This window comes from Mobula birostris, chromosome 3 (genome assembly GCF_030028105.1).
Source record: "Mobula birostris isolate sMobBir1 chromosome 3, sMobBir1.hap1, whole genome shotgun sequence".
Classification (NCBI taxonomy): domain Eukaryota; kingdom Metazoa; phylum Chordata; class Chondrichthyes; order Myliobatiformes; family Myliobatidae; genus Mobula; species Mobula birostris.
Window position 1 is genome coordinate 50,176,756 of NC_092372.1, and position 14,005 is coordinate 50,190,760.

The 14,005-nt window shown below is 41.0% G+C and overlaps 1 protein-coding gene across 1 annotated transcript in view; it reads left to right on the plus strand.

The window, feature by feature from the left end:
• Positions 1-13,381, plus strand: part of LOC140195665 (cytochrome P450 4V2-like) — a 31,392-nt gene extending 18,011 nt beyond the window's left edge. The window contains 4 exon segments of the mRNA XM_072254383.1: positions 358-460; positions 1,711-1,845; positions 10,775-10,954; positions 12,571-13,381. Coding sequence (XP_072110484.1) covers positions 358-460; positions 1,711-1,845; positions 10,775-10,954; positions 12,571-12,734 — 582 coding nt within the window. The 3' untranslated portion in view covers positions 12,735-13,381.
• Positions 13,382-14,005: the final 624 nt, after the last annotated feature.

The following is a 14,005-nucleotide window of genomic DNA, read 5'->3' on the forward strand; positions in this document are numbered from 1 at the left end:
CTTTTTAAAATCCTTCAGAAACGGCAAATTGATAATCTGTAAGAATTAGCCAGAGCATCTGAGTTTAAGAAAAGATTTGTTAATTTTGGAAAATAAAATGTAATGAGAAATTCTATTAAAGAGTGAAATATTCTACTTAGATTTTGAGTTATAATACAAACGTTTGTAGTTGTCATTTTTTAAATCAAATAAACATTCATTAATAAGACAGTTTATTTAAATTTTTAATTCTTTTCTTTAACCATGCTGATAACTGTTTGTTAATACCCAATCTATAGAAGATGGCTTTTTTGCCATGAATGAGTTTCACTGCACTTTATATTTTAAAAAGGGGTTACTTTTTATTTCTTCCATCAGGGCCATGATACTACAGCTGCTGCAATAAACTGGGCTCTTCATCTCTTGGGGTCTCATCCTGATGTACTAAAGAAAGTTCAAGATGAGTTGGATGATGTTTTTGGTATGTTCCAATACTTACTTTATAAGTCATTGGTATTGCATTGCATATCATATTAACTTAAAACATCTGAAATATTTTAATATATTGGGAGAGCCTTTAATATAATAAGAACTGCATCTAAACGTGTTAGTTGCCAAGTAGCCAAAACCAACTGGTAAGTCAGTTTCAGTATCATATGTATTTAGATGGCCCCCAGCTCTGGCTCACATCACTCTCCTCTCCCCTGTTCTCCACTGTTACTGAATTGTCTGATTGTTCCAAGCAAAGTTCACTTCTGAAGGAGCAGTAGTTTCCTCCAAGTAAGTATTGGGAATTATGAATCCATTCTCTTTGACTCCCACAACAACACTGTTTAACTAACCATCCAACTCCATACCTCTCCCTAATAAACATTCACAACCAAATCAGTCTGCTTGCAAAATGAGTTTCAAGCCACACATCTATGCGTCACGAGGATTAGCTGTTCTCATCACAAGTGTTTCAGCTAACTCTCCCCAGCTCTATTTAGCAGTGATGGTGGCAGATTTGAGAAGGAATAGTCCATACTTGAGATAAGTTGGAGTCTGGAAAGGGTGTAATGTAGCCACATACTTAACGTAAGTGAATAGAAGGTGGGTCCAAATGGAGAGGAAGAGTTTGAGGGTATGTAGAACAGAAAATAGAGAAAAGTTAGAGGTGGAAAGGTATATAATAAAAGGACAAGTGATTTGGGATGGAGGTTGAAATATTCTGATCTATAAATAAACAATGTATTTTACTGTTAATAGATCTTACTGTAGTAATGGCTGAGATCATTATAATGTATACACATAAACATAGTTTATTTCTTGCCTATCCTAACTGCTCGATGTTTGAGAACATGAAATTTCACTTTTTCTGTCTACTCTTTCCGTCAGCTACTCTTGGTGTTCCAGTCTCTTTCTCTCCCTACATCCGCCCCCAGCCCTTCCATGGATACTACTAATACCTGGCTTCTGTCTTGGCAATGTAACAACCCAACACAGATACCAGCTGTTCAGCCCAGCAGGTCAATACCAATCACTGTGCTCACCCTTCTAGTCCCAATTTCCTGCATTTGGCCCATATCTTTCTAAGCCGCACGTCTCCATGTACCTATTGAAACGATACCCATTGTACCTGCCTCAACCACCTCCTCTGGCAGCTCATTCCATATGCTCCCCACTGTCCTCTGCATGAAAAAATGGGATTCATCTGAAAATTAATTTTGAAATTGATCATGTTATTATCAGGTAATTCTGATCACCCTCCTTCGATGGAAGATCTGAAGAATCTCCAGTACCTACAGTGTGTTATTAAGGAATCTCTACGTTTGTTCCCTTCTGTTCCAATGTTTGGTCGTACTTTGTTTGAGGATTGCTATATTGGTAAGTTGGTGTGATATCGCTTCTCAGTTGAGGGCAAGTTGCAGTATCTGTTTTCATTGTTCTGTGGAATAACCCGAATCCTGTACTTGATATAAAGTTTGCATTACAGCGCTTGATATAAATGGTTGAATTATTTAATTGAATGAGTTAATTAGGAAGCACAAAAAGGGAGTAATTGCACTAATAGTTTGAGATAAACATTATGCTTTTCTTTATTCTGCTATACAACTCTATTCTGAGTTTGCTTAAAAAGTGATATCCAGTCTTAAACATAGGATCATGTGGCATCACAGTTTTGTGCACCATGTGACCTAGTTTCTGTGACAAAGGAAAGAATTGCAAACCAGTGAGAATAATGGTTGGGTGAAGTCTCTGATTTTCTATCCCAGTCCACCTGTATTTCAAGTGCCCAGCTTCTCAGGCAATCCCTTGGGATGGAGGATGGCTTACTCCCAGCCTGCTTCGGCAGTGACTGGGAATGAGGTCATTCTGGGAATTGTGGACTCTACTAACTGATAGGGTAGGTGGTTGTTGTTGTTGTAGTTTGTGGTGTGGTATGCTCCTTCTATCATCTACACAGGGACCCTGTGCTCTCATGATGCATGGTCCTCAGGTTTTTAATGCCATCATCATTTGTTGCTTCTGCATTTTGTGCGGTCACGGTTCTGAGATTCTGAGGAGTCAATGGGAAGCTGCATTGCTGAATCTTATTTCCCTATCTGCCTTTAATCCTTGCCCTGACAAATCCTGGAATAGATAGAGCAGTTCAGCATTGGACAAGCCATTTAACTCACAATGTTGTGCTGATCATAATCCTGATTTTTATACTAAATGGCCTCCTGTTTAATGTCCATGTCCCTCCATTCCTGTCATACTTCTTCAGTGTCTATCTCAAAGGGCTTAAACTTCACTAAACTGCCTGATTCCACTCCTACCTTGGTAACCCATTCCAGGCACCTAGCACCTTCTACATTTTAAAAAAAAAACAACTTGCTCCTCACGTCACCTTTAAATTTCCTCCTCCTAACCTAAAACCATTGTTTTGTGGAATAAAATTAAAAAATTTTCCACCCTAGGAAATGGGTTTTAATTGTCTAGCCTAACTCTGAGTCTCACAATTTAACAGATCTCTGTCAGGTCTCCACTTGGCCCAAGGAGAACAATCCGAGTTTATCCAACCTGTCCATTAACTTCAGCTCATACCCTCCTACTCTCTAATGCAGGCAGCATTCCATTGAACCTCTTCTGTACCCTCTCCATGGTCTCCACATCCTTCTGATCGTGGTGCACTCTAAGTGTGGACTGGCTATATTTTAAATAACTTCAGCCTGACTTCCTCACTCAACCCCTACCAATGAGGGTAATAATTCCATATACCTTCTATATGACCTTATTCACTTGAGTAGCCACTTTAAGTGAATTATAGGCCAGGATCCTATAATTCCTCCATACTTCAATGCTATTAAGGAGTCCGACATTAACTGTATACTTTCTGCTTTCATTTGACCGCCAAAAGTGCAGTACCTGACACTTGTCTGGATTAAACTCTACCTGCCACTTCTCTGCCCTTATCTGTAACTGATCTATAACCATCCCCCACCAGGAAGGCGTCAGAGCTCTCCATTTCTTTCTGGACACCAGACCCAGCCAGTTCCCCACCACCACCACTCTTCCTCCATCTGGTGGAACTGGTCCTCACTCTCAACAGTTTCTCCTTTGGCTTCTCCCACTTCCTCAAACAAAATGTGTAGCCTTGGGCACTCACATGGGTCCCAGGTATGCCTGCCTTTTTTTTCAGCTACATGGAACAGTCTCTGTTCCAAGCCAGCACTAGTGTCACCCCCTCAACGCTTCCTATACTACATCAGCGACTGCATTGGCGCTGCTTCCTGAACCAATTTAGAACTCATTGACTTCATCAACTTTGCCTTCAACTTCTTCCCTGTCCTCAAATTTACCTGGTCCATTTCAGATGCCTTCCTCCCCTTTCTCAATCCCTCTCCGGAGATGGTCTTTCTAATGATATCTTTAATAAACCCACTGATTCCCACAGCTAGATGGACTATCCCTCTTCCCACCCTGTTACTTGTAAAAAATGCCATCCCCTTCTCTCAATACCTGCATCTCTGCCACATTTGCTCACAGGATGAAGCTTTTCATTCTAGAACTAAGGAGATGTCCTTCTTCAAAGAAAGGGGCTTCCCTTCCTCCACCATCAATGCTGCTCTCAACCGCATTTCTTCCACTATATGCATGTGTGCCCTCACCCTATCCTCCTGCTACCCCACCAGGGAGAGTGTATCCCTTGTCCTCACCCACCAGACTTCATGTCCAGCACATAATTCTCTGTAACTTCCATCATCTTCAACAGGGTTCCACCACCAAGCACATCTTTCCGTACCCACCCCCCACCTCCAAAATTTCTGCTTTCTGCAGGGATCGCTCCCTGAGCAATTCCCTTGTCCATTTGTCCCTTCCCACTGATCTCCCTCCTGGCACTTATCCTTGCATGTAGAACAAGTGCCCCACCTGCCCTGCACCTCCTCGCTCGCTACCATTCAGGGCCCAAACAGTCCTTCAAGGTGAAGCGACACTTCACCTGTGAGTCTGTTGGGGTCATATACTGTATCCGGTGCTCCCGGTGTGGCCTCCTATCAGTGAGCCCCGACGTAGATTTGGAGACCGCTTCGACAAGCACCTATGCTCCGTCCGCCAGAAAAAGTGAGATCTCCCAGTGTCACCCATTTTAATTCTACTTTTCATTCCCACTCCAACATGTCAGGCCATGGCCTCCTCTACTGCCATGATGAGGACACACTCAGGTTGGAGGAACAACACCTGATATTCCATCTGGGTAGCTTCCAACCTGATGGCAGGAATATTGACTTCTCAAACATCTGGTAATGACCCCCCCCCACCCTCCTTCACCATTCCCCATTTCCATTTCCCTCTCTCAACTTATCTCCTTACCTGCCCATCACCTCCCTCTGGTGCTCCTCCCCCCTTTCTTCCATGGCCTTATGTCCTCTCTTGTCAGATTCCCCCTCTCCAGTCTTTTATCTCTTACACCAATCGATTTCCCAGCTCCTCATCCCTCCCCCTTTCTCGATTTCACCTATCACCTACTACCTGGTATTTCTTCCTCCCCTCCCCCCACCTTTTTAGTTTGACTTCTCACCTTTTTTTTCTGTAGTCCTGAGATGAAGGGTTTCGGTCTAAAACAGCAATTCTTAACTCTTTTCCGTAGATGCTGCCTGGCCTCCTGAGTTCTTCCAGCATTTTGTGTGCGTTGCTTGGATTTCCAGCATCTGCAGATTTTCTCTTGTTTATAACCTGCTGTATTCTTTGATATTCTTTTATACTGTCTAAAGTTCAACTAATCTTGATGTTATCGGCAAAGTTGCTAATCTATCTATCTGCATTTTCATTGAAATCACTGATGTATATCGCAAACAGCAGAGGTCCCAGTTCTGAAGCTTGCTGAACACCACCGGTCATGGTGGTTCACCCAGAATAACAGCCTTCATCTCCTACTCTTTGTCTTCAATGGGCATGTTAGTGCCGAATCAAACTTGCAATTCACCCTGGACCCCATGCAGCCCATGATGTCTGATTTGTGAGTCTGACATTAAATGTGGGGTTTGATTTCTAAGAATAATCCAGGCCTACACATTGTACAGAAAAATATGGTGTTAAATGACTCAATGTAATCAACGTTTTGGGAAAAACAAAAATCAGTTGACATCAGGCAGTGTTCGGTCGCAGAAAGTCTATGTTAACTCTGATCATTGATTGGTGACAAGCTCTGCCGTTTTGATTTCTAGCCCAGCCCCACTGATCTTTTTGCCGGTTGATGTTCCCTGCCTAACCTGCAGTCCTTAGCTGTATCTGATTTTGCTTTGCATGTTCCACTACAATAAAACTTGTTTAGTCACTTTGTGCTCATTAGATTTCCCAGCAGTGGGCCATGAACAAATTATTTGTTGGCCCCTTCCAAACCATCACTCTCATGCACCTATTGATGCATTGTTTACTTTTCATGTAATGGCTAGTTTTAGTAAAAGTGTTGCTCCTTTACTGAATAACCTTCATGTTACCCCATCAAATAATGACCAGCTTTTGATAAGAGTATGGCAAGAGCTTTATCTTGTAAGAACAATATTTGTTCTGTTGAGCAATGCAAATAAATGTTTTTGTTGCATTTATGAGTGCCTTGATTTTGATATGTAGTTCTAGATATTTTGGTTAAAATTATATTTTTGACATAGTTTCTTCTATTCTAGTGCATATTAGTTTTATCATTTAATCAAAATTCTTATAAACCATAATGAGGGACACACAAGCCTTTCTCACCCTTCATATTTTGATTGGGCAGTGGATGGGTATTTGTTACATTGTATTCCATTCACTTTAACAATGAGCTAAGTTTCCATTGTGATTTTAATAGACATAGAAGCACCTGTCCTGAGAATGCGTAGTCATTTTTAAATGAGGCAGTGTTGAGCGGTGATGTCATATGTCATACTAACTAGTGATATCACATGTCACAGTGCATCGTTCTAATCATGTTCCTTAACCAATGACTCTAAGCCTGGCAAAGGACAATATCGGGAAACATGTCACTATGCAATGCAGGCAGTTGCCATTTTATATAGCACCTGTCAACGTATTTTGTTTGTTTGGTGAAGATAGGTGAGTGCTGACATTGCCTTGGAAACTTTATTGCCTCTGATAGCAAGCAGGCACCACAATATCACTGAAAGAATTTCTCTGAGTGTTGCTAATGTTTATGCAAATATTATTGGAAAGCATTATGATATGGCTAGATGATTTGAATTGAGCCTTCAGAAATGCCAATGTGCTTGGTTTCTGATAGTTTAGAGGTTATTAGAAATTATAATTTATTATTATATTACCATCAAATTAAGAGTTATCTATCTGAAGGTGTGATGCAAAGATGGATCACTCAAACTGTTCAGTTGATATTAGGTGACATGGTGTTCAGTTGTTAGTGTCCAACCACCTGGTCAAAAGGTTTCAGGTTTCAACATGTGTCCAAGCGTTCAATTCTGGATTTGCACCAAGGCTGTAGATGAATGCCCACTGAGCCAGCTGAACTCCTATTGCTGGTAAATGTTTTATTTGACAGTGGAAACTCTTACAATTAAGTTAAAGTTTAAGTTTATTGTCACATGACTGTACATACATACAACCAAATGAAACAAAATTTCCCTGGACCATGGTGCACCCACAAAACTTACGACACACAGTACATAAAGCAAAATATTACCACAAAAAAAAGGTATCTGTTAGTCTTGCGAGACCATGGATCTGCGCCTGGAAAGTCTTCACTCTCCAAGGCGCAAGCCTGGGCAAGGTTGTATGGAAGACCAGCAGTTGCCCATGCTGCAAGTCTCCCTTCTCCATGACACCAATGTTGTCCAAGGGAAGGGCATTAGGACCCACACAGCTTGGCACCAGTGTCGTTGCAGAGCATTGTGTGATTAAGTGCCTTGCTCAAGGACACAACATGTTCCCTCAGCTGGGGCTCGATCTCACAACCTTCAGGTAGCTAGTCCAATGCCGTAATCACTTGGCCACGTGCCCACATTACCACAAGCAAGCTAGTAAAATACAAGCCAATGTGCATTTGGTGTGCAGCACAGGTAAACAGTGAACATCTTGCTGTCCTGGTGATGAGACCTCAGTAGTGGCAGGGTATTCATTAGTCTCACAGCCTGAGGGAAGAAGCTGTTGCCCAGTCAGGTAGAGCTAGTCCTTATGATCCTTCCTGATGGTAATGGGTCAAAGAGATTGTGAAATGGGTGGCAGAGATCCTCAGGTATGCTTTGAGCCCTTTGTATACAATGCTCCTGGTAACTGTCACAAACAGGGGGAAGTGAGACACCAGTGATTCTCGATCCTCTGTAAGACTTTGCAGCTTCTGTACAACACAGTGATACACCCAGATACATAATGATACACTCTTGATGGCGCTGCTGTAGAAAACTGTTAGAATGGGAGCAGGGAACCTTGCACGCCCAAGCCTCCTCAGAAAATGTGGACTTTACTGTACCTTCTTGACTAATGAGGAGGTGCTGTGGGTCCAGGTTAGATTGTCCCTAATGTGCACAGCAAGAAGTTTTGTACTCTTCACTCTCTCCGCGGCAGAGCCGTTGAGGTGCAATGGGAAGTGGTCAATCTGTGCCTTCCTGAAGCCCACAATCTTGCCTTGTCCATGTTGAGACTCAGGTGGTTGTTCTCACACTATTTGACAAGCCCCTCTACATCAGTCTGTATGGCAACTCGTCATTGTCGCTGATGAGGCCAACCGGCAGTGAACTTGATCCAGTTTTAGTTGGAGCTGGCATGCCTGAGCACACTGTCCTGGGGGCGGGGGGGGGGGTGGGCACCAGTGCTCAGCATGATGGAGTTTGAGACGTTGCTGCAAACCCAGACTGACTGGGGTCTTTCTGTCAAGAAGTCCAAGATTCAGTTACAGAGAGAGGTGTTGAGTCCCATCGAGGACAGTTTACCCATCAGCCTCTGAAAGATGGTTGTGTTAAACGTTAAGCTGAAGTTCATGAACAACAGCCTCGTGTAGGAGGCATTGTTTTCTAGGTGGGACAGGTTGGAGTGGAGGGCCAAGGCTATGGTATCATTGGTGTACAGGTTTGAGTGGTAGGTGAACAGGACAAGTTCCAGTGAAGCAGGAAGCTGGGATTTTATACGATACTTTATCAGCCACTCAAAGCACTTAATGATTGTTGAGGTCACTGTCACTGCATCGTAATCATTTAGGCCTGTTATTGTCAGTCTCTCGGGCACTGGAGTGATGGTGGCTGCTTTGACGCCTACAGGGACAGTGGACTCTTGCAAAAAGATATTAAAGATGTCTGTTAAAACCTTTATTAGCTTGGCCACACAATCCTTCAGCACTGGACCAGGTATGTTGTCCGGCCCTGCAGCTTTGCATAGATTTGCCCTGGCTAGGATTCTCCTCACCTTTGCTGTGGCCAGACTGAGTGACCATTCTCAATGTCAGAATCAGTATCAGGTTTAATACCACTGACATATGTCATGAAATTTGTTAACATAGCAGCAGGAGTACAGTGCAATACATAATAGAGAAAAAAACTGAATTACAGTATGAAAATATATATTAAATAAGTAGTGCAAAAATAGAAATAAAAAAAAAGCAGTGAGGTAGTGTCCAAGGGTTCAAAGCTCATTCAGAAATCGGATGGCAGAGGGGAAGAAGCTGTTCCTGAATCACTGAATGTGTGCCTTCAGGCTTCTGTACCTCCTTCCTGATGGTAACAATGAGAAGAGGGCATATTCTGGATGATGGGGGTCCTTAATGATGGACGCAGCCTTTTCGAGACTTTGCTCCTTGAAGATGTCCTGTCTACTACGGAGGCCAGTGCCCATGATGGAATTGACTAATTTTACATCTCTCTTTCTCCGCCCCCCCCCCCCCCCAAGTTACCAGACGTTGATGCAGCCAGTTAGAATGCTCTCCTTAGTATATCTGTAGAAACTTGTGAGTGTCTTTGGCGACACACCAAATCTCCTCAAACACCTAGTGAAATTTAGGTGCTGAAGTTGAGGATCCAGTTGCCGAGGGAGGTACAGAGGCTCAGAAAGTCACACCATTTCTTTTGTCACATTGTGCATAGAAGGCATTCAGCCCATCAGGAAGGGAGGCAACACTGTCCTGATGTGCAGGGTAGTCTTGTAATTTATTATGGTTTGTATACCTTGCCACGTGTGCTGCATGTCCCTGGTATCACAAAGGTGTCTGTGAGTATTCTTCAAAGTTGCTGGTGAACGCAGCAGGCCAGGCAGCATCTCTAGGAAGAGCTACAGTCGACGTTTCAGGCCGAGACCCTTCGTCAGGACTAACTGAAGGAGCTGTACCCCTTCAAAGAGATGCTGCCTGGCCTGCTGCGTTCACCAGCAACTTTGATGTGTGTTGCTTGAATTTCCAGCATCTGCAGAATTCCTGTTGTTTGTGAGTATTCTTGCTTTGCCTTCCTGATGGCCCGTGAGAGCAGATCTCTTGCTGACCTTAGACTCGTCCTACCCCTGATCTGAAGGCAGTGTCCTGATCCCTAAGCAGTGCATGAATCTCACAGTCAGCCATGGTTTCTGGTTTACCTGGACAGTGCAGTATTTAATTTTGTTAATGTCCTCAATGTATTTTGCTATGTAGCCAGTCATCAATCTTGCATTATTCATCAATGTTGACATGATGACCATAGGTAGCTGTCTCGCTGAATATGCTCCAGTCCGTGCTTTTGAAACAGTCCTGCAGCACTGAGGTGGCACCTTCTGGCCACGTCCTGATCTCCCTGTAAACTGGTTTGACTCATTTAACCAGCGACCTGTATGCAGGGGTTAGCAAAACAGGTATGTGGTCTGAGTATCTGAGGTGAGAGCAGGAAGCTTTGTAGACTTTGGCAGGACTGCTTTTAAGTTGACATTATTGAAATCACCAGCAACAATGAAGCCGACAGGGTGAGTGGCTTCGAGGTCCAACTGCAATGAAGGGGTGATCTGCTGTGGCTGGTGTAAAGATGGTTATAGTTTAGTGATGAACGTTACAGATCATGTGCAATGGTTTTAAATCGTCCTGTGAATCATTTTGTTCGAATTTCTCCAAAGGAAATGTGGGAAAATATGAAAATCAAAAACTCACCTCATTGCTCAGGAATTGAATTTATCGACTTTCATACAGAATACTTATTACTACTCTCAAAAATTTACTTAACTGCTCAAGACATTGCTTTTACATAATTTAAGATGTTACATATATACACAATTACATAATGACTTTATGTCTCTACTTAATATTTTCTGAAGAACAGTTGACTGAATGAATGTCATTAAAACAATCAATGTTGTATCTTTAACTTCTGTTTTTCAGGAGGGTTTAACATACCCAAAGGAATCAATGCAATAATCATGCCTTATGCACTACACAGAGATCCAAGGTATTTTCCTGACCCTGAGGAGTTTAGGCCTGAGTGATTTATGCCAGAGAATTCAAGTAAAATGAATCCCTATGCCTTTATTCCATTCTCAGGTGGACCTAGAAACTGCATAGGTATGTATGCCTCTAAGTGCGGTACGCATGTTTTGTGAACAGCTATGTATTTACCAAGATGATAACAGTACCATTCTGTTGTCTTAATACAAAATCAGGTGGACGTTGTGCACAATGTGACACAGGGTGCAACATAACCTATTTTTCCAAAGACCAGTTACAACTTAAGATTTTGCTGGTATTAATTTACCTAAGCCCAGTCATAAAATTCTCTGTAAACCTGTGCAAATTGGCAGCATATGTAGCAGAATATTGTTTTTCTCCCCATTCACTAAAAGATAGGAATTGATCTATTGAAAGTAATAACCTTTTGCAGTTTTAATAATCAAGGTGAAAATGGAGTTTATCACAAAAACTGCACTGTGGATTTCAATCAGTTAACACTATATCCCAATGGGCAACTAAGATTAAACAAGTTATCACATATAAACTTGGGGCTAGAGAGTTCTTAAAGCCAGTAGGTAGGAAGTTAAGGATTTTGCAGAGGCTCAGAGATCTGCCCGAAGGGGAGGGGAGCTTCTGAATCTGTGCAAATTGGCGTGCTTTCAGTTTGTGATGTGAGGCTGAGCAGAGAAACAATATTGACATTTATGATGCAGGATCAAATCAAAAGTTGCTGGTAAAGAAGAAGTGGAATCTGTTCTTTCTAGAGCCGGAAAGAATGAAAGTACTTCTCCAGGGTCACCTGTACTTCCCGCAGGAGCATCCCAAAGCACTCTCTACGTTGCTTCCGAACACCACTCCATCTGAGCAATCTTCCACAGAAAGCTCCTTTCTCATAACACCACCACCCTCTAGCATCACAGTCCTCCACAGAGAACAATAGATCAACATATTAATATTACTTCCCTACATGTGAGCTCCTGTGTCTCAAAAAAGCTTAACATGCACTGTATCCAGAGCTTTCCTTACACATTCTTAATTGCCAGAGGCACATTTATAGATCTAGCTCTCCCGTTAGCTGTCATCTCCATTACTGGCAAGAGTTCAACTAAAACTGCTTCTCAGAGCTGCCTGGATGTGAGCTGAGCTGCGATCTCCTCATTCTAGCCAAATCAAATTCTTCTGTTTCCAATTTCATCACTTACATCTACTCTCAGCTCATTCCACCATACTGAAATTCCCACTGCAACTGGCTCTTGGCTACAAGATTCTAATTCTCTCCTCTTCCGATTTTTCACAGCAACATGTCCAAAATGATATTAGTCATATTCCAGTCTGCTTCAAATTCTTTATCACCTCTTTTGCTAATATCTGTTGTTCATCTGGTCGGTAGTATTTAGCAATACAATTGTTGCTGCTAATTTCAGAAAAATTGTTTTATAGCTTTACATCTCTCCGTCTCTAGACGATCTTTAGCTACATGTGTAAGTGCTTGCCTGTTTCTGTTCATAGCAAAGATTACCAGAAGGTTACGTGCACAGGAGGAGTCTAGTCAATCCTTTTGTGTCCTTCCTGAATTTTAAAAAAAGGTTATGTAAACTTTCTCACATCCTAGCACTTGGTGTTCATGAGGTACATCAGCTGGTTTTGAAATGCTTCATTATTGTAACAGCACTAAAATAGTGCAATTGAGGTTAGTTCTTGAAATTTAACTAATGTTTCATTCAATTTAGGACAAAGATTTGCAGTACTTGAGGAAAAAGTAATCTTATCATCTATTCTTCGACGATTCCAAGTAGAAGCAAAGCAAAGTTCTGAAGACCTTCACCTTGTGGGAGAATTAATTTTGCGTCCACAAGATGGTATCTGGATAGAACTTCAGCACAGAACAAAATAAATTTTACCACAAGGAGCACACCTAGCTATCACAATGCCGGTTTGACTGATGCAGGGAAATTTATATAATTTTCTTCTCCTTATTACAGAACATTAATTTTATAAATAGAGATATTCCTTAGTGACTATATTTTTGCCTTAATCTTAATTTTTTCAAGTTTGTTGTATTAAAGAGCATTATAAATTTAGAAACTTTTTATGTAATTTCTCCATGAATGCTTTCTACAGTCTTCATAGAAAAAATGATAACACTAGTTATATTTCAATGAGCGTTAAATTACTAATCTCAGATCATAACGAAAGGGCAAATAAATCACACTGGTGGAGTTGAGGGAAATTTTGTATTTCTTAATTGTAAATAAATGTCCCTTGCAAAACCCTTTGAGTTTATTTTATCTATCTGTAAAGGTGATTTGTTTTTGTGATAACCCTATTGATTGAGACAAACAATTGCTATTCAGAAAGTATAAATATAAATTGCAAATAATGCAGATGGAAAATTATAATAATTTTTTTTCTCTTTTTTGATAATAAAGTGCACTTTACAATTAAACTGAAAATAAAAGCACTATGAATATAGTGAAGTAATGAAGTAAATGAAGAAAGCTTTTGATGTGGATTTACTGCAATAAAAATAAATCAAAAAGAAAATTTTATTTCAAACTTTACTTTGAATGTTGGAATTTGAACTTTACTTTGGCAGTTGATCAAAGGCGAGCAATAATGAAATAGGAGCCTGTCTCACATTTTCTTTTTTTACCCATTAATGTCAATGGAAATTTAGGCACAGTACAGCATGAATTTTCACTTTGCAATGTCTGTCCCGTGTCTCAGCCTAAATTTATACCCCCGAGGTATTTTCAAGATTTTGAATTTATCTTGAATGTTTAAGTATGGTTTAACAGTGAGTTGGATAATAAATAGAATGAATAAAGCAAGCTGTTTATTCTGACAGGAGCCTAAATCTGGATTCTTAAGTAAGCCACTTTCCTTTTTGCCAGGTGGGTGTAGAATATTAAATCAAATCAAAAAATACAGAAGATTAGGTACAGATGATGGAAGTACATATTTATAAATGAATACATATGAGAGTGAGGGGGAAATTGTTTTTCTTTCAACTACTTCTATGGTTTTCTGTATTATGGCTATCTCCAGATGTATACTGCATACATACTTTGATAATAAAATTAACCTTTGATTACAATTTAAGTGAAGTTGCTAAGTTAATTCAATCAATTTCTAGATCAGTAAGTAACGTAGTGAACACTTGAG